This window comes from Laccaria bicolor, genomic scaffold, assembly GCF_000143565.1.
Source record: "Laccaria bicolor S238N-H82 LACBIscaffold_1 genomic scaffold, whole genome shotgun sequence".
Classification (NCBI taxonomy): Eukaryota; Fungi; Basidiomycota; class Agaricomycetes; order Agaricales; family Hydnangiaceae; genus Laccaria; species Laccaria bicolor.
The window spans coordinates 106,355-127,426 of NW_001889872.1; the positions used below are offsets into that span (position 1 = coordinate 106,355).

Here is a 21,072-nt window from a genome sequence, read left to right on the forward strand (position 1 = left end):
GAAAAAAAGCAATCAATGTTGAGTCAATGATAGTCACCGGAGACGGCGGTCCGGTCAGCAAAATTGTTTTCATTGTGTGCTTTTTGCAACAAAATATCTCCGTCCTCATCTGATTTGTCTTTCTTTCTCTCAATCCTTGCTTCTTCCCACCATGTCCACCCCAATCAACATAAAATCCGTCGCTGCCTCTACCTCTCCTGTCACTTCCTCCATCCATGACCACTTTCGCAACCGTGCAAGAGATTCAACCACTGACATTCGACAGCCCAAGGTTTTGCATCCGCTGGAAAACGAGGATCTTAGGCTGTTGATCCTCGAAAACATCAGTCAGGATGCTGTTGCTACTTTTAGAGGGCAGGGATATCACGTCGATCATTATTCAAAAGCAATGCCAGAGGACGAGCTTGTCGAGAAGATCGGCTCATATCATGGCATTGGAATCCGAAGCAAGACAAAAATCACACAACGGGTACTTAAGGCTGCGTCCAAGGTACTTTCTTTATCTCGATCTTTCTGCCGTCAGGCTAACTCTACGTCAGTTGCTCGTCATTGGATGCTTCTGTATCGGCACCAATCAAGTCGACCTCTCAGCTGCTGCTAGAGCAGGAATCCCTGTGTTCAACTCCCCCTTCTCCAATTCTCGCTCTGTCGCAGAGCTCGTAATGTCCGAACTTGTCGCGCTTTCCCGCCAGCTCTTTGAGAGAGCGTACGAATTGCGAACAGGTATCTGGAACAAGCAGTCGAAAGGCTGCTGGGAGATTCGCGGGAAGACGTTAGGGATTGTAGGCTATGGCCACATTGGGTCTCAGCTTTCGGTACTCGCGGAAGCGTTTGGCCTCCGTGTCCTCTTCCATGATGTTGTCAACATCATGCCGTTGGGTTCAGCGCGTCAGGTTGATTCCCTGTCGACGCTACTATCCGAGTCAGATTTTGTAACACTTCACGTCCCCGAACTCCCCGAAACTATCAACATGATATCTGAACAACAATTGGCTCAAATGAAAAAGGGATCATATCTCATCAACAATGCACGAGGCAAAGTCGTCGATATACCCGCCCTCGTTCGATTCCTGCAGTCTGGTCATCTGGCTGGCGCAGCTATAGACGTCTTTCCAGCCGAGCCTGGGGCAAATGGTGCACCATTTGATGACCAGCTAAATTCATGGGCTTCCACTCTGCGCGCCCTCAACAACGTAATCCTCACACCCCATATCGGTGGTTCGACAGAGGAAGCACAGAAAATGATTGGGGAGGAGGTCTCTCAAGCCCTCTCTCGTTACCTGGGTTATGGTTCAACCGTCGGGGCTGTTAATTTCCCCGAAGTCGATCTGCGCGCGATCACTGCAGACCATTTGACTCAAATTCGTGTCTGTCATGTGCACAAGAACCAGCCTGGTGTGCTGAAGCAGGTCAACGATGCATTGTCACCATACAACGTCGAGAAGCAGTATTCTGACTCCAAGGGCGAGGTGGCGTACCTCATGGCTGACATAGCGGATGTCAGCCCAGCAGACATGCTAAGATTGAAGGAAAGGATCAGTGGGACGGACGCCAATATTATTACCAGATTTTTGACTTAGATTTCCCATAAAAGCCGAAATGGACGGTTCCTCCCGTTGTACTGACCACATGTATTCTACACCGGATGCTCACTCAACTGTCCATCCATTGCCCATTCAACTGGATATCCTAAACATTTGTATTACAGAATGTACCATGTTGTATCATTGTAAAGTCCCATGCCAGTTTTTGGCTAGAAAATAGGACAATTACGTTTCTTCCTCGGGATCACCAATGCCACTCGGCAAAATGGCGAAGTGGGTTTCAGATTCTGGTAAGCAAGGGGAATCATATATCTTGCACGAACGCGTATTGCCCCGTGCCTTCTTCAACTGAAGCCTGTCGAAGCCATCAGAAAGCAAGCCTTGACAGGAGATAGGCTCAGTACCGTGTGGTAGATGCATGTGCCATAATATTTCCCCCAATCGGCTTCTTCTCGTTGCCTGCGTAGGGACCTGCAGCGGCATCTGGAGTTGACATGACTTGATTTGTAACGACAACGGCAATGCCAAACTTTTGAATAGAATGGCATGAAGTAAGTGTCACAGGAATAGAGGGAAACACCTGCCTCATCTGCTAGTCGTTGCAATGTGCGCAGGAACTTCCCCAGGTGATTCTGACGCGAAGATAATTCTCCACGACCGCTGAAGTCGGTACGGTAAAGGGCAGTACAAGAATCAACGATCAAGAGACAAAATCTGCCGCCGACAAGATCAGACTCTGTAAGGAGGGCGAAATTTCTTTGCATGCCTTGATTCGGACATAAGCGCACTTGCATTCGTAAGTAGGGAGTTCTGATGGTCTGCGTTGTACGCTCTTGCATACGCGACGTTGTCCAGAACCTCTTCGCCGTTCAACCCATATCGCTCTGCGACTGCCAAAAGTCGAACAGGACGGAAGGTTCCTTCAGTATCGATATATAGACACTTGCCCTCGCCTCCTCCCATGCTCACAGGCAACTGGCAAGTCACTGCCAGCGTATGACACAGCTGAGATTTTCCTGTCCTGAATTCACCGAAGAGCTCCGTGATTGCACCAGTTTCAATGCCACCTAGAATACATATGAAATGTAATCTTTCCAAGCATGGACTACAGCCACTTACCTCCAAGGAGGGCATCGAGCTGCTTTGATCCCGTCGTAATATGAACCAACTCAGAACGACGAGCATGGACTTCTGTGGCACTCTGGAATCCAAGAGGTACGATTTTCTGTGCTGGAATGTATGCGTGAGATTAAATGGGATGTTGGAATCTAAAGAACAAACCCTCGGCAAGAATTTTATCAGCCTTCTGGTCTGAAATACCCTTTATCGTCACCAAAACTTTCTTGGGGGTGAATGCGACGGCCTCGACAGTGTTGAGCCCCGCCTCAGCAAGCTTTTTGACGTCGTTTGCATGAATACCTGCTTCTTGTAGTTTATTCACAAGCAAGGGTCCTGTGAATTGGTACTCGGTTAGATCCTCCCCTTCTGGATTTTGGGATTGAGAAGGCTGGGACATGGATGACGAAGACAGTGTTGTGTTGGTTTTCCCACAACAATAAACGCGACGCGTTCGCGTCACATGCTCGCGACAAGCTTGCTTATTCCAGACTTGCCTCTCTACGGCCACAAAGCGTACTTAACACTTTACATCTCCTCCAAGTAACTGAGAGATCGATATTGGTTTGTCAAATCGAATTCCTGCGTAAAGGAAAGTGGAACGATGATGGAGCATTCCAACGAAACGAAGATAACAAAACAGGTAAGTCACGGTGGTTTGCAATTTCATAATTGTGTTAAAGACATTCCGAGGATAGATCGAATCCTCTACTGCTCTGCAGCTTGATAGCCCTTCACCTCCCGCCGTCCACTCTCTTCCGAGCGAGCTCTTGCTTGAGATCTTCGTTGCAGGAAGTTCTCAGCCACCTTCAGAAGTTGGCATTAATGCGGTGCCCTTTCCCATCCTCGTTTCAATGGTTTGCAAATTTTGGAGAAATGTCGCCATCAATTCACCTTGTCTTTGGAGTACTATTTTCCTTCCTAGCACCACAAAATTCGACGTCCTGACATTCTTCGAGAGGTCCAAGCCAGCCCCCTTCGATGTCACACTGGATACCATGGTTGCTAGTAGTTTCGGGGACGGAAGCTCTTTTGACTGTATATCTCGAACCATTTTGGATAACATTTGCCGTTTACGCTCATTGAAGATTAATGTATGGAGCGCTGAAGATCTTCGTTCCTTGGTTGCGTCTTTCCGTGATGCTGAAGCTCCAATGCTGAACAACCTCGAGGTTTTTGTGTATACACAAGAGGAGTCCCATGATTCCCGCAATGGTCTGCCCATCATGACACATACAGTCGCATTGAAGTCGTTGAAGGTCAAAGGAGTTTGCGGCTACTGTTCACCCCCATTGATCAATCTAACCTTTCTTGATATTGACCGATTTAAACCGAGCGAATCGCAGTTTCGCGATCTCTTCGACGCGTGCCCTTCATTGTCGTCTCTCATTCTCCGCCGTTTCGCCGCGCGAGAGGATGCCGTTTTTGATCAGGCCTCCCTTCCAATCCACGCCTCAAGCCTGCGTTCATTCGCAGTGAGTTTCACCTCTGGACACAGCAGTCCATGCGCTTGCCCTTTGCACCTGCTTGTTTTGGAGAACGTTGAATGTATCGAAATTTTTCTCCTTTCACTCGATTTATCTGGCCACTTCTCCTCCAGCCTGCGTAGCTGGAGGCAAAATTCTCGCGTTCGAAAGCTCCGAATGTCGGGCATCTCTATTGAAGCAGAAGAACTTCTTTTCATTCAATCCCTTCCCAACACCATAGATCTGGAGTTGATCAATATTTATACCAACTCAGATTTCTATCTACCATCCGTCATCTCTTTGCCCAATTTGCACTCAATCACGCTAGAAGTAATGAACAAGGAAGCAGGGGTAACAGGCGTAGCCGACTTATCTTGGTTTTCTCGAGTTGTCGGCCAACGTTTGGTCAAGCCCACATCGCCCTTGACTGCGTGTTTTTCCAAACTGGACGAAGGTGATGACCAGATCCAAAAGATAGCTGAGATTCTTGGAGGCCATCTGACAGTCCAATACTCGGCCCGCAAGAATGCGCTCATTGAGTCCAACGCCTTTGAATTTTTGGAGGAGGGTGAAGAAGATGACTGGGACTATTACGACGACGAATCGGACTTTGACGCGTCTTACGAACTTGATGTTGAGAATGAATATGGGTACGATGACGAAGATGAAGACTTTTGGTAAGGGCATTATAAAGTATCATGAACAGCTAGTTATATCAACAAATGAATCAAGTGGAGTTCTCCGCTTGGGGGCTATGCAGCAATGGTATCGCGGCTATCGGAACGTCTTTCTTGAGCGTCCTCTCGAAAAATTCTACCGCTTTAACATCGAGAACCAATCTTTGCCACTTCATGATTTCGTAGACATTGACTTCGTCCGCTGTGATAACCTGAACGAGCGGAATATTGGCCATAGCTTGCTTCAAACCAGCTGGGACAACTCCTTCTCCTGTAACGAACAGTGTCTTGCGTAATCCGAGAAGGTCAATCTTTTGTACCAGATTTCTCGTTTTTGCGTTTGGCCAATCAAGAGATGCCATAATACCGACCTGCCGCTCCTTCATTTTGACGCTCAAGGCAACCCGCATGCCCATCTCGATGACTTTGCGAGGAAGTTTTGTGCTAAAGTCCCGTGGTTTGGGTCCGAACGCAACACCTCCTCCGACACGTATAGGACTTTGGCCGTCGCCAACTCGGGCCCTGCCAGTGCCTTTCTGACGGTGGAGTTTAGCACCGGAGCCTCGCACCTCCCCACGTGTCTTTGTGTTTGCTGAGCCTTGGCGAAGAGAATCAAGGTAATGAGTGACACAGAGATGGAGGACGTCTCGACGAATAGGATGATTGAAAACTGTTGGATCCAGGACAACGAGGCTGTCTTCCGTTGAAGGGTCTGTTGGACGGCGTTTGAGAGAAGGTGAAAGAGTGAGGTACAGAGGTGATGCCAGCGGTTGGACTATTGGCAAGGAGGTCAGCGTAGACCTCTTCAGCATAACCCCAATTTACAATAACCTTCTTTCGCGGGAGGTGGATGAGGTATGCTGGAGCGTAGCGTCTCTGTTACCGTCGACAGCCTGGCAGCTGAAGGGCGACCAAACCTCAGCTGGAGCGGTGTCTGCGTGTACACGTCAAGAGCTGGCATAACATAGAATATATTGGAATACCTTGGACAACGTCCGGGTAAACATGGCGCGGTAGTTGGGTGTGGTGAGGGCGAAGAGGTGAAATGCTTAGTCATCATTGGTTGCGGCATTTTCCGGTTGCAACTGGATAGCTTATCCAAGCCACCACAGACTTGGTCTCCAATATTATCGGCACCGGCGTCAACGACCTCAAGAGCAAGGTACGCCCATGCATCGGAAACACCACCTTTTTACTCATCTTTTGGCTGACTAGCACTCAACCGCACCATCCGGTTCACCCTAAAAAATGGCTTCATCAGTAAAGGCCGTTCAGACGTTCGGTAAAAAGAAGGTCTGTATTGCCTTAGCCAGCCTACATACGCATACTCACATTCCAATGGTAGACTGCAACAGCCGTCGCCCATGCGAAAGAGGGCCGTGGTCTTATCCGCATTAATGGCTCACCTATCAACCTCGTTCAACCTGAAATTTTGCGTCTCAAGGTGTACGAGCCCGTCCTTGTTGCTGGCGAGGACTCCTTTGCACCTCTCGACATCCGCGTGCGGGTGAAAGGTGGAGGTCACACTTCTCAGGTCTACGCCATTCGCCAAGCTATCGCCAAAGCCCTCATTGCGTACTATGCCAAGTACATCGATGCATCCAGTGCAATGGAGTTGAAGAAGAAGTTGGTGGCATATGATAGAACTCTCCTTATTGCCGATCCCAGACGGATGGAACCCAAGAAGTTTGGTGGTCATGGTGCTCGTGCTCGCAGGCAAAAGAGGTGCGAACCTCTTATTTCCTACTCTCTGCTTTCATCTGACCTCCAAATAATCCCCCAGTTACCGTTGAATATTCTATTTTTCTGTCTTCTCTTCCTGGTTATGTTTCATGTCACGTACTCTTCTATGAAACCATGCCAATCTTATGGAAAACAACCGCTTTTGAGTCTTGCGCGCGATCTCTTACCCTCTGACAATACTAGGCTCGTGACCAGCCTGTATGTGAGAACAATGAGCCCTAAGCGATATACCACTTTCTTCATATACAGACAGTCAACAGTCTTTTGACAATCCTTGGGGTTACTCTTTGATAGTGATCATCACCATGATCATGTGTTATAAACATTTACAATTGCTACTTTATGTGCGTGACTGTGACTAAACGCGTCCTCAGCTTGAACGCAATGGACGAACCACCCAGCACACAAGTTTCCAACGATACTCTCGTTTTCCAGGCTGCGGACGGTTCACAGATTCGTATCTTTGTCGAAGCTGGCGGTATCTCTTCTCGTCCAAAACTTGTGAGGGCGTTGAAGGCAGGTTTTCGACATGCTACAGGTCGACTTTTACTAATTAGGATGCATCTTCAGAAAGCAGGAGCCATTATATGCAACGACCCGAAGAACGCGCAAATTATCCTTGTCGACCCAGAAACTTATCAAGGAAAACGATTCATTCGCGATTGGGGGAAAGACGCGGACAAAGTCGTTCTTAACTTTGTCTGGGCTTATAAATCAATCGAGGCAGGCCAGGTGTATAATGACGAGAGATGGGGGGGATTCCTCACAGAAGACGATGGGCTTCCCTTGGAAGAAGCTATGGATGACGAAAATGGAAAGTTAGTGTTTCTCGCTTTTTCTGCACCTCGTCTACTCAGTATCATCTTCAAGAAGCCCAGTTCCCACACCTCGCGAAACTCCTGTAGTTTCTATTAGCGATCGTCGTATGTCAGGCGACAATTCTGTGTCTCGCATCAATTCCACTCAGCGACGAAGACAGTCTATCGAGCAAAATATGACTGAAATCCCTCAGGCTTCCTTACCTCATCCTTTCTCCAACGATCAATCTCAAACGCAGACTTTGATCCCTCAATCTCAAAACAATGGAATGAATCTCTTCCCAAATTTTCAACATATGATGCCTCAATATCACATGCAGATGCCAATCATGCAAAACAATATGGCATCTGCTTTTACCCAGCCCATGATTTCCCCTGCATTTCTTGCAAACTTCTTGAACTCACAGAACCCTCAGTTTAATCCTCAGCAATTGCCCCCCCATTTTGAGCAAGGGTTTTCTATGGCACTTGTTGATGCTATGAAGGCCCATGGCTACTCATATTCCACAGCACAGGGGCACGCTGCTATGCAAATGGCCATGAACAACCAGATGGCACCAAACACTATGGCACAGACTTCTCAAGACCCTCACCCCATGTTTAAGATAAGCAATAACGTATCCATCGACATGTCCACGGCAACAGGAAGTTTGCAACCCTCCCCTTCTTTGTTGCATTCCTCGATTGGTCGTAGGTCGACGAACACGTTATCGACTTCGCCACCTCCGTCATCAAAAGCACAGGGGAAACGAAGAGCAATGTCGCCGAACAACTCACTTTATCCGAATGCCACTCGGGCTTGCACTGAGGAATTGGGAGCCTCTTCGCGTTCTCCAGTCAAGCAAGGAATTTTCTCAACCAAAGAAGGAGGACTTTCATTTTTTGTACAAATTGATTTAGGCAACCGCCTCAGGATTGTTACTGCCATCAAGGTAAACTGTTTTCACATCCAGCAATCTAGTTACTGAACATTTCCCAGAAAAATGGCGGCAAGATTACCAACAACCACACAACTGCTGATTACTCTGTCTTATATTCTGGATCCCAAAAACAGAAAACATTTCTCGACCTGCTTCGCTCGACGATCGACGCAGGGAGACCTGCAGTCAGTGCGAACTTTATCCGAGATTGTGTGGCTAGGGAGACTTTGATAGACGACCCGACTCCGTATTTATTCAAGCTTACACCCAAAAAACGTAAAAGACAGGGTTCGACCCCTCTGTCTGACGAAGAACCTCCTGATGTTGTTGCGGAGGAGAGGCGTTTGGAAAGGAATCGACGACAGTCAGAACGAAGGAAACTTGCACGCGAGGAATCAACAGCCACTCCTGCCAGCCCATCCGCAAAGCAAGGAAAAAGGAAAAAGTCGCCGACACCTATACTCTCAGCTCCGACTTATGACGGGCCAAGGACACCAACGCCGCCACCCTTGCACACGCATATTGGCTTCGGTACCAGTGGTCACAGGTATACAGAACACGAACGGGAATACGTCTTGCGCTATACCAAAATTCTTCTCGACCGTGATCATATGGTAGCTAACAGCGCGATTGGGAAGGCCATGCATGACAAGGTATGATTGAGGAAGTGGAAGCAAGAGAGACCTACTCAATAAGTTGTGCATCAGATGCCTCACCACACTTTGAAATCTTGGAAAACCTACATAGGGACTACAATCCGGGATGATATCGATGCTTTGCGCAAGAGAGCCAGTATCGCCTTTCGGAAGGCTGAGAGTCAGAAGGAGTCGCATTCACAAACACCAGCGCCGTTGAAAAGTCCGAAATTCAATAATTTCGATTCAGAGGAACTTTCAAATGAAGTTGTGCCGAGCCCTCCGACGCCGACGGCACCACCTCAGTATGTGGACCAATCAAAAGAGCAAGACCTCCGTGTTGTATCAAATTATTTCGCTTTTGGCGGTGGTGATGAGGAGGGACAAGAGCCCTCGGCCATCTGGGCTCGTCTCACCAGCCAGGTAAGCCAATAGCTTGAAAAATCCAACTTCTATACTGATGGTAGCAGGTTTCATGCCAAACTGAAGCGAATTGGGAGGACTTTTACGATAAACATCACGTAGAAGTCATGGCGCGATACAACCAGTTGAGCGCGGAGGCTGCTCAGGAAAATTCCGTAGGGCAGGGGCCTGATTTCGAAGCTCCTTACGCCTAGTGAGGCTCCCGTGACTCACAGTAGCTCTTGTTCAACAGTTCCGTCAAGACCTAGAAGGGTGGGGAATGCAACAGGCTTGTCTATTTTCTACGAATGTCAACGCTGACGTGGCCTTCAATCCGTTCCGACGTCAACAATAGGTTTAGGTGGCGTTTTGAAAAAGTTTCTTCGTCTTTCCTCCTTTGTGACGCTGGTCTCGCCAGCTAACTGGCCAGAGTAGTCGTATGTTCCCATGGCCGCACCGAGTATCACACAACCACCCACTGCCATAGGTAGTGAACGAGCTTAATGAAAAAGTCAGATACATTCAGAGGACTTAAATGAGACCAAGTGCGCACATCTGACGCCTGCTAAAAACCCAGCGGAGCAGGCACCAGCAGCTCCGTTCCAAGCATCATTAGTCTGCCGCTGGTTGGCAACGGCTGTCTCCGTAAAGGCGAACGTCGCGCCCATGGCAGCTAATCGGACAATTTACGCAGTGTTGGCATTTAACATGAAGGTTAGGGAGAGAGAACGCACCAAACAAGCCAATGGTCCCTCCTGTCCTTGTCACCACACCCATCGCGCCATAAGAATGGTTTCCGAGTGCATTCTGAAGAGTACTGACGACCAAACCGACGGCACTTGCCTGAATTCCGACGGCGGTGGCATATTTGAATGGTGATTTGTAGGTGAACGCTGAGGTATCGTTGGACTCTGACATGAGTGCGTTGAAATTGAATGTGGTAAACAAATAAATAAGCGTTGCCTGCCTTGCAATCTCGTTACCATGTCGGAAGAACAATCATATCAACAGCAAGATAACGAACCCCAGCCGTGGTATAGATGTGTCCAAAAGCCTCCTCCCTTTCACATTATCAAGAAGATATCTGTCGGTCGCCACCTCTCACAGTCATTCTGGGAAATTCATTCATGTAAACTAGTCAAAGCAACCTAATGCCTCTGCTTTCCGTTCACTTGCCTCTTTTCCCTGGCACGTCGATTCCTTGACCACCCTCTGGAAGGGTAGCCTTTACGATCAGGAAACATTGAAAAAATGGGAGACAATGATTTCTGCGTACTCAGATGCGGTCGCGGTCACCTCTGATCATGAGCTTTATATCTTTTTCATCCATAGCCAAAAAGATCCCGTTTGCGCCAGACTTCCCGCGGTTTGTTTCCATATTTCCCCACTAGTCAGATACTGAACGACTGATGTAGGACCCTCCAGAATTAAAGTTACTCCCTGCCGATGTAATGTACATCTCTTGGGCTTTGAGCCTCAATGCGCTCTTTGAGCCTCTAGTCGTTTTCTCAAGAGCAAGTCTTTTATACGTATACAGCGTACCCCGCAACTCTATCTTGGGGTATCTTCGTGGGCATGGAGGGGCAAGTTTTTTCTTTTTTTGTGCTCGCAATTTCACTCTGCTAATGACTGCGACAGGCAATTACATCCATCAATGTCCACCCTGTAAACCCGCACCTTTTTTGCACGACATCGCGAGACCATTCTACGCGAATTTATGATCTTACACTTTCTCCCCAACAGTTGCCTAACAACACGCATTGGCCTCCAAGTACAAAACCCAGTCTGGCAGGCGCGGCACATGGCTTGCATATGACTGAGGCAGAAGGCAATGGGATCGGTCGCTGCGTGGTTGTTTTAATGGGTGGCCGATCGGGGGGACATCAGGCTGCGGTTCTAGGGGCTGTAAGCCTTTATGTTTTCATTTCCTGGACATCTGCCGAGACTCTCAAGGCTTTTCATCCAGAGCTTCCCCTCATCGCCACTTGCGGGGTAGGGCGTCTTTTTTTACCGTCAATCAAATTCACCTTGAATGATTCCCGTCAAGCTTGATAGGGCAGTCAAAATCTGGGTTGTGCGCCCCACTTTTGAGGATCGTCTGAAACGAGAAGACAAACCTCTTTTTAGCAGTAGTAGGATTCATAGAGGACGGGTTCTTTCGGTAACTTGGTATGCACAATTACATTCCTTCAGGTATATTACTCAATGATTGTGAACAGGCTACAGCACGATCTTCTGTTGACCCACAGTGGCCCTGCTTTGATGCGCACATACCAGGATCCGATGAACAAGACGGTGCACACAGAGCCTGGAGAGTTGGTCATTTGGCGGTGGCTGGGCATCGACAGGTTTTTCCCTCCGGACAAAGAGGACGTATCTCAAGATTTACTGCGTGGTTGCGCCTCGGTAAAACTTTCACTGCAAGGATTAAATTTTTGTTTTCTTCGCTGATGCTGCCTTTCACAGGATTACCAAGAGAGCTGTACCCAACATTTACTTCAGATTCTTTCATTCTCGATTGATTGACCATTTACAGCATCCTTCAAATTCGTTTCCGTAAACGCATTCCCGAACGGGACAACGCCACATATTGCCCCAAATCTATCTGTGTATCACTCATCGATCCACGACCCCGTTTTACTGTGTGTCTATCCGGAATCATCCTCCTTCCTTATGTTGAATGCCGGCTTTTTACCTGCTCGCCGTCCATTCCCGTTCCCCGTTGAGAAACAGGGGCTTGTGTCTGTAGAAGAAGATGGAGAGGAAGTGATACCCACAGCACGTGATGACAAAGACGGAGGTGGAGATATGTCAAATGTTGTGCAACTCCCCCCTGAAATTGTGGGGTGGCGTGTTGGTTTAAACGATCACATCACTGGTCTACACAACTGCGTAATGGGGATGGGCGGTCAGGTCATTATAGGTGTAGGAGCCAAAAAACATCTGTGGATCTGGCAGTTGAGGGAAAAGAAAATATACTCTAAGTCTATGTTACTATAAGTCATCCTCGATGTGTACATTACTCCTTGCAACCCAGAATATGATAGTGTTCATAAGTGAAAAACACTCTAAAAACCCGGATATTACCAACTCTATTCCCTTGAATAAAAATGAACTGATTCTAGCCAACGCTTCGGCGAAAATAATGCTTTCCATGTGTACCATACATCCGTTGATGTATGGGTAGATGTGTTTTCAAAGGAAGGTTCGGTGGGAGGACATGAAGAGCGGCCGAGCTTTGTTGAGCTCCAGCTGAATATGGAATACGAGGTGGCATCACGACAGCTGCTGCACCACCAGGTGTAATAAACAGAGGGTGTGAGGGAGGCGCAGCGGTGTACGCAGGCCACTGCGATGAGACAACACCAGCTGAGCCTTGTCCCTGAGGCAAGTTTGAGGGAGGCACCAGTTGATGGTGTGGTAAATAGACGTCGGCTTGCGGAGCAACATGAGCAGAGGGTGTTTCAGCAGACTAGGGGATTTCCAAGGTAAGAGGTGATTTAAAGATACTGCGACAAAGAGACAACGACGAGTAAGAATGATTGAAGACCGAAGTGGGTAGTAAGCGAAGAAAAGAAGCTAAACTCACCATAACAGACATCTTCCTTCCTCTGGGTATTGGTGGCGGTGGCATCATGATGAAACCTTGAGGAGGATACCCGACCATAGGTGGAGGTGGGTAGCCATGTGAATAAATGGGAGAGGTCGGGGGAGGGGTAAAGCGGAAAGCTGAGGGGTGACGGGGAGATTGGGAATGTGAGCGTCTATGTGAGCGGGACGATCGACGGTGATTGTCGTAGTAGTGCGGAGAGGTTGGCGGGTATGGGTATCCTGGTGAAAGAAGCGGAGGTACCATAGGCTGGTGGTATATTGGCTGCTGAGGATACATGGGAGGAGGAGGTGGACTATGCAGAGGCATTGGGCCGAACATTGGACCTGGCATTGGACCTGGGTAGCCGGGCCCAGCTGCATAGGAATCATCTGAACCAGAATCAGAGGAAGGGGGACGATAATAATGACGGTGGTGCCTCGTTCGGTAATTTGAGGAGTCAGCGACGGACTGGGTGGTTGGACCGAATTGAGGTCTGTGATGCTCAGTCTGGTCGACCCAGTTGGCAATGCGCCGTTGGGTAGCGAGGTAGCGATCATAAGCCTCGGGTGAATAGTCGTATTCCGTCATCGCGAAGACGTTAGAAAAGAGCTCTAGGGAAGAGAAAACAAGAAAGGGCTTTATATATACTCGTTGGTCGTCGTCAGGACACTGGTATTGTGCACAGGTGGGGTTGTGCTAACAACTGTAACAACAACAACATGCACACACAGCCTCTGAATGGCAACTTCAAGCCTGGAATCCATCTCACAGTACATACTTACATCACATATCCATTGTCCACCTTTATCAAATCCATTCAACCATCAATGATCCCATCCAGTGACTTCACCGCTAAGTACCTCTGCAGGTATCTAGCGACGGTTGAGATCATCTCCATCTTCAGTCTGTCTTTTGTACGCAGGCTCAGCTGGGATCTGACGGTGGGGGTACGGAACGATATCCTTGCCGTCAGGCGCTGTGGCTAACGATCCTTCCAGGGTCTGTCGTTTGTATGGCACAATCGGTGACTTGACCGCGTGCTCTGCCGGAATCTGACGACGGGAGTACGGAACGATCTTGCCGTCAGGCGCTTTGACTGACGCTTCTTCGGGGATCTGTCGTTTGTATGGAATAATCTGTCCATTCGGTGACTGTACGGCTTGCTCTGCCGGAATCTGACGACGAGAGTAAGGGACAATTCTTCCGTCAGGGCGACTTGGTTGCTTCTTCGGCGGGTATCTGTCGTCTGTATGGAACGATCCGTCCGGTAGGTGACTTGACCGTCTGCTCCTCTGGAATTTGGCGACGAGAATAAGGGACAATATTACCGTCGGGCGATTTGGTCGCTTCTTCCGCGGGGATCTGTCGCTTGTATGGAACGATCTGCCCTGCAGGTGATTTTACTGCCTGTTCTGCTGGGATTTGGCGACGAGAGACAATATCCCACTCAGGTGAGAGAACTTGGCGCATCCGGTATATTTGGATGGTCTCCAACGGCTCCAAAGCGCGCTCGTCTTCTTCACCAATCACGCCCTAAAAAGGGGTTACAACTGCCCATTTTCGAGGTGAGCAGACTTACCTTGACAGGCCTTGGCGTGGGGACGCTGATAACCTGACCAGTCAGGAGGAGAGCAAACACTGCAAAAGTAGTAGGTCGGAAAAGCATGGTGAAAGGATTGTGGACAAGAAATATAAAAGGTTGTGCGTTTTCTGCGTGGAGATGAGAACGACAACGAAAGAGAACGAAACTGAAAGTAATGCTAGGGCGCGCCTGCGGCCTAGTAAATGAACGAAAAACTGCGGTATGAAAGTCAGACGCGAGTAAGGGGGTTACGAATAGGAAACTTACAGAAGAAATACAAGAAGAGGGATGGAAAGGGGAGGATGGCTAGCTACTTCAAATATATAGGAAAATCGTTGATGGTCGCCATCACAGAAGCCCAAAATAGACTCGTTATCACACGTGACAAAAAAGTGCTCACCTCCACACAAAATGTCAGATCCTAGGTTCGCCAGAATCAAATCTGATCCTCGCTTTCGTAGACCCAAAAAACATCAGGCAAAAGTCATAGTTGATGAACGTTTCAAAGGCGTCTTCGAGAAGGGGAAGGAGAAAAAGGGCAAATCAGGTGCGTACTATTATTTTACGTCGCTGCCCTACCCTTATCACTTTGTCAAGTCCGCGTTGACAAGTACGGACGGCCGATTTCCGCCACGAATGACCAAGACAATTTGAGGAAATTCTACCGTATAGAGGAGGACGCTACCGAGGTCACCACTAAGCCAGATCTGGCTCGAGGAGAGGTCCTACTTGAATCTTCGGACGAGGACGATGATGCAGAGGATGAAAGCGACAATGATAGTGATCCTGGAGGGATTATTACTATTGGGGGCGACCGCGCGCGGCCTATCACAATCCCTCGCGACGATGAAGAGGCTGAAATTGACTTGGATGAAGATACCTTCGCTGAACTCGAAGCCCAGGCTGCTGCTTACAATAAAGACCGTCTAGACGACGATGAGGAAAAAGAGCAAGCGACACGCACCAGGCGACTTGCCGTAGTCAATCTTGACTGGGACCATGTTCGCGCTGGGCACTTGTACAAAATCTGCTCTTCGCTTGTTTCTTCCAGTGCTCCGCTCCTGCGCGCGTCCGAAAATCAATCGGATCAGAAACGCCGTAAAAATGAGAGCGGCCAGGTTAACGTCGTGCGGGGAAAGGTGCAAAACGTTCGCGTTTATCCAAGTCAGTTTGGGAAAGAACGAATGGCCAAGGAAGAAAAGGAGGGCCCCCCTCCGGAGATATTCAAGAAGAAATACAACGACGATGAGGAAGTGGACGAAAAGAACATCTACGATGTTGGTGGGGAGAATGATTACAATGAGGACGCACTGAGGAAATACCAACTCGAACGAATGAGGTACTGTTTTTTTGGTATAACAAAAGTATATTCAAGCTGAATGAGCCTCTTTCCAGGTATTATTATGCCATTATAACCTGCGATACGGTCAACGCAGCGTCACATATTTACAATGAGCTGGAAGGGACGGAATTGGAGCGTTCCGCGAACGTCTTTGATTTGAGTTTCGTCCCTGATGATATGACTTTCGAAAGCGAGCCAAGGTTTGCTATTTATCGCTGCCTTTACATCAGTCTCACTCGGTAAATACAGAGATGAAGCAACAGAGAATTTGAACGCAAACAACAAAGGCATAGACTTTGTTACCGAAGTTAGCCGTTTTGACATACCGTATGTTTGGCGTTTTGACAAGAACCGTATTTCAGGCTTTGCGACACTCGAAAGTCAAGTTGACTTGGGATGAAGACGACGCCGAGAGAAACCAAATCACTCGACGTACTCTGACTCGTAAAGAGATCGATGAAGCGGACTTCAAGGCATACCTCGCGAACACATCGTCCGAGTCTGAGGACGATAAGCCAGCACAAGCAAGTAACAGCCGCCAGAAGGATAAGAAAACCTCACGCGACAAGTTACGCGCACTGCTGCTTCGAGGTAATGACGAGGCTATGCCAGAGGGTTGGGGGGAAGATGGTGGCGCTGACGGAGACGTGGACATGGAAGTCACGTTCACCCCTGGGTTGACTGATAAGAAGGGCCAAGACGACGAGAATACATTGGAGAAATACCAGCGAAAGATCAGGGAAAAGAAGAAGAGGAGGAAGGATGAGGAGAAAGATGCCAGCAGCAAGAACGACGAGAACGTCGGAGATGACTTCTTCGACGTTGAGAGCGAGGATGTTGTGGAGGTCAAGTCGGACGCACAGTCAAGGACAGATCGCCGGCAGAGGAAGGGAGTTGCAGTCCATCACGAAAAAGGCGACGTTGAGATCTCAAATCGAGAGGTCACTGCGGAAGAGCTTGCACTCCTCGTTGCATCTGATAATCCCAATACTGAGCCTCGACATTTCAACCTCAAGTCGGTCATAAAAGCCGAGAAAAAGAAGGGAAGGAAAGGTAGGAAAGGGAAGAAGGAAGATCAAGAAGATCAAGAAATCCAAGAGGACTTTGTGATCAACGTCAAGGACGATCGCTTCAAAGCACTCCACGAGGACCATCAGTTTGCCATTGACCCTAGTAATCCACAGTATGTTATCGTATTCCTTTCGTCAGATTTGTTGTTGACGTTCTTTGTTGCACCAGATTCAAAAAGACTAAAGGCATGTCCGCTCTACTAGAAGAACGCCAGAAACGCCAGCGCGAACAACGTTCAAAACAAGAACCAGAAGAAGGGCCTGCGTCTAAAAGAGCAGAGGCCGCAGTAGTCGGGGACAAGAGCCTACAGAACCTCGTAGAGAGTGTAAAGCGGAAGAGTGCAATTACAGAGGCGAGAAAGGGAAAGCGGAGGAAGCTTGAAGGGAACTCGTAGAAACGTGATGTTCTTGCCTCTTAATGCAGACTATGGGTCACTTTTATGTAGGTTGATCGATGATCCTTGAGAAATAAAGCTGTGTTGGGTGGGTAGATATAGCACAAGTACATCGCGCAGCTCTATGATATCTTCGCATTCGAAAAATCCAGTTCCGGGTGAGCCTCTTGGAACTTCTTGAGGGTCTGGACAGTGAAAATTGTCAGATGCTTCGGTCGGCAGAAACAGGTTGTCGATTATACCTCCATCTTTTTCATTTCGTCCGACGTAGGCTTACCCAGTTGCTGGAGGCATGCATCAGTTGGCGGCACAGAACGAATAGAATGTTGTCTCACTTTCTGTTGGTTGTCAAACTGAGAGAAATGATGAATATTGTGGGTTGCGTTCAAGGAGAGGGGAATCATACCATCATCTTCTCGACCATCCCCCTGCAAAGAATTTGAGTCATTGAATGAAAGGTTACGGAAAAACTGTACCTCGTTTCTCCGTCGAGGTCACTCAGTTTGCTATTGGCAGGCTCGATCTTCCTTGTATCGATCTTTGGGTCATGGGTCAGAACATTCTCCCACCAAGTTTGGTTATTCAATTTCTCCAAATGAACAAGTGCTTGGTCATCTTCTGTAGATCACTGAGTCGGACACACACAATGAAGATCATAAATATTTCTTACGCAAAGTCCAAGTGCTATCCTCGACTTTAATTTCTTTGCAGAGTTCCCCACTTAAAATGGGCTCTTCTCCTTTAAGACCAACAACCAATTTCTTTTTTTGAATAACGACATTGAGCTGTTTTCCACGGGTCCCTTTTGGAACTGGAACGGTGACATCTACCTCCCCCAGTTCTTGGGTCCATGAGTAGGGCAACGCTGTGAAAGTCGCGTTTACGTTGAGACAAAGAGTTCTCCATCAAATGGATGCATACCGGCCTGCTCTGCTATCTCGCGTGCTCGATCTCCTTTGTCGCGAGCGTCGCGCTCTTCCTTGGATAATTTGTCGTACTCTTCGTCTGGGATTGCCATCGATGTAAAGATTAGATTTTAGGCGCTTGAAGAAGTAAAGAGTTAATTGAATTACGTCATCTGCCACTGATTGCTCTTGTTTGTTGCAAGTCAGTTTGTTGCTGGTCGTGACCTGTGTCGCTGCTCTTCGTTTCTCAATCCCTAAACCTTCACGACGCGGGTAGAATGGCGGGCGTTGATTCTTGGGTTGACTTTGAGGTTTGATTCTTTGGCGTATCGCTTTCAAACTTCTGAAGGTGTCCTTTTGCGCTAGCAAATCCGACACAATATCAAGAACAATACGGTTGATAGATTGAAACAGATTCTGACAGGTCTGAACGATGAATGTGGCACCCATTTTTCAAAGTCGGGCAAGAAGCAAGAGATTATTGATAGGATTGTCGCTGTTCTTGATTCCTGGAGAGCCGCAAATTATGAAGACAGGTGGGCGAAAGCAAAGGCGGTCGTACACCAAGTCCGGAATCTGGGAGCGTGAGTGCCACTTACCCCGTACATGCGCGACTTTACAGCATCCATTTTCTTGATTCGCTCTTCAAAGTTCAGTCTGACTTATATTTTGCATCAGTTACACCCCCAATCGCCTACCCACAATCCCATCCACCCATCCTCCCGTTATTAACTCGCATACGTTTGTACCCGGGGGAATGAAACCGGCACCATATCTTCTCAATGGCACAGCTGCCACAAGTGGCATCGCACGTTATGATCCGTATGCTCCCCCTCGCAAACCTTCAGGATCCTCAATTGCGCCCTCCACTTCGTCCGGGATAAGACCCCCTAGTATGCTTGCGGGATATTTCTAATGATATTTTAGCTGAAAATGCAATATAGGTGTTCGCTTCAAAGAATCGCCCTTCTTCAAAGTCGAACAGGGTATCTCGTCTGTTGTTGAGTGTCCAGGTCGGTCTTGCATAATATTCCATGTTTTATTATTATTAATGACCGTCCCAACTCATCTGGCTTAGAATCTAGTGGCCAAACGGACCGTCGTCAGCAAACTGTCACCTTCACACTCAACAACGACCAGATCACGAAGCTAAAACAACCAGGGTATTTGCGCCATCCATCTGCCAGTTGGTTTTTCTAAGCCCCTTTCCAGTTCGAAATATCAACTTCGACTATTCTGCACCTCTTCTGCCTTCTACCAGAGCAATCCCGCGTTTCGAACAAACAATCCTTGTCTTATAGAGTTCCCTCCGACATGCGAAGTTCGTGTTAACGGCACCCAACTCACAGCCAATCTCAAAGGCCTCAAGAAAAAGCCAGGAACAGCTCCACCTCCCGATCTGGGCAAATTTACGCGGCTGACTGGTGTTCAGAACCGCGTTGAGATGGTATATGTGAACAGCATACAGCCTGTCGTACAAAAGGTGGGGAGTCCATACTATTACTTAACAAAGTTTTTAATACCATTCCAGAAATACTATCTAATCGTCATGCTGGTTGAAACGACCTCTGTTGAAACCCTGGTTAACAATCTCAGGCAAATAGGTCGCAGAAGTAGTCATGACATTAAACAACAATGTTCGTCTTTTCATGTTCACCCTCGTCCATGTTTTTTTTCTCATACTTTAATTGCACCAGTAATCGCAGTAAATACGGGGGACGATGACATTGTTGCGGGGCCGCAAAAAATGTCTTTGAAATGTCCAGTGCGTCAGACATATCTACAAGGTGTACTACATCGCGTATTGATCTGTTTGGCAGCTGAGCTTTATGCGCGTGTCTACCCCCTGTCGCTCTTCAAAATGTGTTCATGCGCAGTGCTTTGATGCCACCTCCTGGTTTTCTATGATGGAACAAACTACGACCTGGCTTTGCCCAGTTTGCGAAAAAACATTGGATTACAAAGACCTCATAATTGACGGGTGAGATTTCCAACCCAACAGTATTGAGTGAGTTTGCTAATCAACCGTGTTTAACAGCTACTTCGACGAAATCCTCAAGGAAACTCCAGAAAGTGTTGAGGATGTCATCGTGGAATCTGATAGCGAATGGCATACATCAGACAACAAATTTGGGTCAGCAAAGTGGAAAGCTGTTCACCCTCCTGCTGTTGAAGTATCATCCATTCAAAAGCCACCATCGCCTCCTCGACCATCAAGTGCCGAAGAGGGAAAGGCAAAGGCAAATGATGTAGAGATCTTTGTGCTTGATTCTGATGACGAAGACGAGGACCAAGTCAACCGACAGCTTTCTCCGTCGTATAGGGATTCCTCCAGTAGTCAAACTTTCAACAGTACTTTGCCATCCGTCCCATCGACGCAGCGGGCTGAAGATGTTATCGATTTAACGGTCGATTCCGAGGATGACGGACCTCCAGTGCTCCCTCGACCTCAGAAACGCAAGGCTTCGAATGCTGAACTTGCTGAAAGCAGCCCTACGGAGCCTTGGAAAAGGGGAAGGCTTGACACCCTACCAGGGGTGTCTGGCGGCGACTTGAGTCATCTTGAACTTCCTCGACCCATCTCCCTCCTCAATGATGGACCTACACCTCCCAGTCGCTACCCCCCATACCCAACGCCCTCGCAACCCACGTACAACAACTATTCTAACAGAGGAAGCGGGTCTATACAGTTACCGCCGTTGCAGCCGTTGCCGTATCTTAGTCGGCCCTCAAACAGCAATCATGGATGGCCATGAGGTTTTGGCTGGATGATTACTAGTATCTTACGTTTCAGATAATGAATTATGTACATTATGTATGAATTGGTGAACATGGGCATTCGATCGTCAGGAAATATTATTGTTG

The 21,072-nt window shown here is 48.1% G+C and overlaps 12 protein-coding genes across 12 annotated transcripts; 7 read left to right on the forward strand and 5 right to left on the reverse strand.

Moving 5' to 3' along the window:
• Positions 1–151: 151 nt before the first annotated feature.
• On the forward strand, positions 152–1,778 carry LACBIDRAFT_291447 (uncharacterized protein; the record flags this gene model as incomplete). Its single annotated transcript, XM_001873130.1, has 2 exons — positions 152–490; positions 540–1,778. The coding sequence occupies 2 exons, from the start codon at positions 152–154 to the stop codon at positions 1,578–1,580; spliced, it is 1,380 nt and encodes a 459-aa protein (XP_001873165.1). The 3' UTR covers positions 1,581–1,778.
• Positions 1,779–3,264: 1,486 nt separating this feature from the next.
• On the forward strand, positions 3,265–4,807 carry LACBIDRAFT_300599 (uncharacterized protein; the record flags this gene model as incomplete). Its single annotated transcript, XM_001873131.1, has 2 exons — positions 3,265–3,303; positions 3,359–4,807. 2 exons carry the CDS (start codon positions 3,265–3,267, stop codon positions 4,805–4,807), a joined length of 1,488 nt encoding a protein of 495 aa, XP_001873166.1.
• A 46-nt stretch (positions 4,808–4,853) lies between these two features.
• Positions 4,854–5,615, reverse strand: LACBIDRAFT_300600 (mitochondrial 54S ribosomal protein YmL6; the record flags this gene model as incomplete). The annotated part of the gene is made up of 1 exon (XM_001873743.1): positions 4,854–5,615. The coding sequence occupies one exon, from the start codon at positions 5,613–5,615 to the stop codon at positions 4,854–4,856; it is 762 nt and encodes a 253-aa protein (XP_001873778.1).
• Positions 5,616–5,933: 318 nt separating this feature from the next.
• Positions 5,934–6,688, forward strand: LACBIDRAFT_176101 (40S ribosomal protein S16). The gene is made up of 4 exons (XM_001873132.1): positions 5,934–5,965; positions 6,019–6,096; positions 6,149–6,528; positions 6,587–6,688. The coding sequence occupies exons 2-4, from the start codon at positions 6,052–6,054 to the stop codon at positions 6,594–6,596; spliced, it is 435 nt and encodes a 144-aa protein (XP_001873167.1). The 5' UTR covers positions 5,934–5,965; positions 6,019–6,051; the 3' UTR covers positions 6,597–6,688.
• A 242-nt stretch (positions 6,689–6,930) lies between these two features.
• On the forward strand, positions 6,931–9,536 carry LACBIDRAFT_300602 (uncharacterized protein; the record flags this gene model as incomplete). Its single annotated transcript, XM_001873133.1, has 6 exons — positions 6,931–7,062; positions 7,117–7,364; positions 7,417–8,296; positions 8,344–8,937; positions 8,992–9,342; positions 9,390–9,536. 6 exons carry the CDS (start codon positions 6,931–6,933, stop codon positions 9,534–9,536), a joined length of 2,352 nt encoding a protein of 783 aa, XP_001873168.1.
• Positions 9,537–9,568: 32 nt separating this feature from the next.
• LACBIDRAFT_186871 (uncharacterized protein) lies at positions 9,569–10,239 on the reverse strand (the record flags this gene model as incomplete). Its single annotated transcript, XM_001873744.1, has 3 exons — positions 9,569–9,820; positions 9,875–9,994; positions 10,056–10,239. The coding sequence occupies 3 exons, from the start codon at positions 10,237–10,239 to the stop codon at positions 9,651–9,653; spliced, it is 474 nt and encodes a 157-aa protein (XP_001873779.1). The 3' UTR covers positions 9,569–9,650.
• A 66-nt stretch (positions 10,240–10,305) lies between these two features.
• LACBIDRAFT_300604 (uncharacterized protein) lies at positions 10,306–12,321 on the forward strand (the record flags this gene model as incomplete). Its single annotated transcript, XM_001873134.1, has 8 exons — positions 10,306–10,407; positions 10,460–10,687; positions 10,737–10,904; positions 10,960–11,313; positions 11,369–11,490; positions 11,541–11,727; positions 11,788–11,803; positions 11,858–12,321. 8 exons carry the CDS (start codon positions 10,306–10,308, stop codon positions 12,319–12,321), a joined length of 1,641 nt encoding a protein of 546 aa, XP_001873169.1.
• A 121-nt stretch (positions 12,322–12,442) lies between these two features.
• Positions 12,443–13,503, reverse strand: LACBIDRAFT_291450 (uncharacterized protein; the record flags this gene model as incomplete). The annotated part of the gene is made up of 2 exons (XM_001873745.1): positions 12,911–13,503; positions 12,443–12,793 (listed from the first exon to the last, which is right to left on the reverse strand). The coding sequence occupies exons 1-2, from the start codon at positions 13,499–13,501 to the stop codon at positions 12,443–12,445; spliced, it is 942 nt and encodes a 313-aa protein (XP_001873780.1). The 5' UTR covers positions 13,502–13,503.
• Positions 13,504–13,785: 282 nt separating this feature from the next.
• Positions 13,786–14,579, reverse strand: LACBIDRAFT_300606 (uncharacterized protein; the record flags this gene model as incomplete). Its single annotated transcript, XM_001873746.1, has 3 exons — positions 13,786–14,088; positions 14,138–14,446; positions 14,493–14,579. The coding sequence occupies 3 exons, from the start codon at positions 14,577–14,579 to the stop codon at positions 13,786–13,788; spliced, it is 699 nt and encodes a 232-aa protein (XP_001873781.1).
• A 327-nt stretch (positions 14,580–14,906) lies between these two features.
• LACBIDRAFT_300607 (uncharacterized protein) lies at positions 14,907–17,302 on the forward strand (the record flags this gene model as incomplete). The annotated part of the gene is made up of 6 exons (XM_001873135.1): positions 14,907–15,042; positions 15,093–15,834; positions 15,891–16,037; positions 16,087–16,144; positions 16,200–17,020; positions 17,077–17,302. The coding sequence occupies 6 exons, from the start codon at positions 14,907–14,909 to the stop codon at positions 17,300–17,302; spliced, it is 2,130 nt and encodes a 709-aa protein (XP_001873170.1).
• A 122-nt stretch (positions 17,303–17,424) lies between these two features.
• LACBIDRAFT_243058 (uncharacterized protein) lies at positions 17,425–18,320 on the reverse strand (the record flags this gene model as incomplete). The annotated part of the gene is made up of 7 exons (XM_001873747.1): positions 17,425–17,487; positions 17,545–17,586; positions 17,638–17,655; positions 17,709–17,730; positions 17,779–17,917; positions 17,973–18,167; positions 18,224–18,320. The coding sequence occupies 7 exons, from the start codon at positions 18,318–18,320 to the stop codon at positions 17,425–17,427; spliced, it is 576 nt and encodes a 191-aa protein (XP_001873782.1).
• Positions 18,321–18,485: 165 nt separating this feature from the next.
• Positions 18,486–20,963, forward strand: LACBIDRAFT_300609 (uncharacterized protein; the record flags this gene model as incomplete). Its single annotated transcript, XM_001873136.1, has 10 exons — positions 18,486–18,518; positions 18,574–18,791; positions 18,886–19,100; positions 19,152–19,220; positions 19,286–19,370; positions 19,420–19,690; positions 19,739–19,844; positions 19,905–19,972; positions 20,028–20,188; positions 20,246–20,963. 10 exons carry the CDS (start codon positions 18,486–18,488, stop codon positions 20,961–20,963), a joined length of 1,944 nt encoding a protein of 647 aa, XP_001873171.1.
• Between the last annotated feature and the right edge of the window lie 109 nt (positions 20,964–21,072).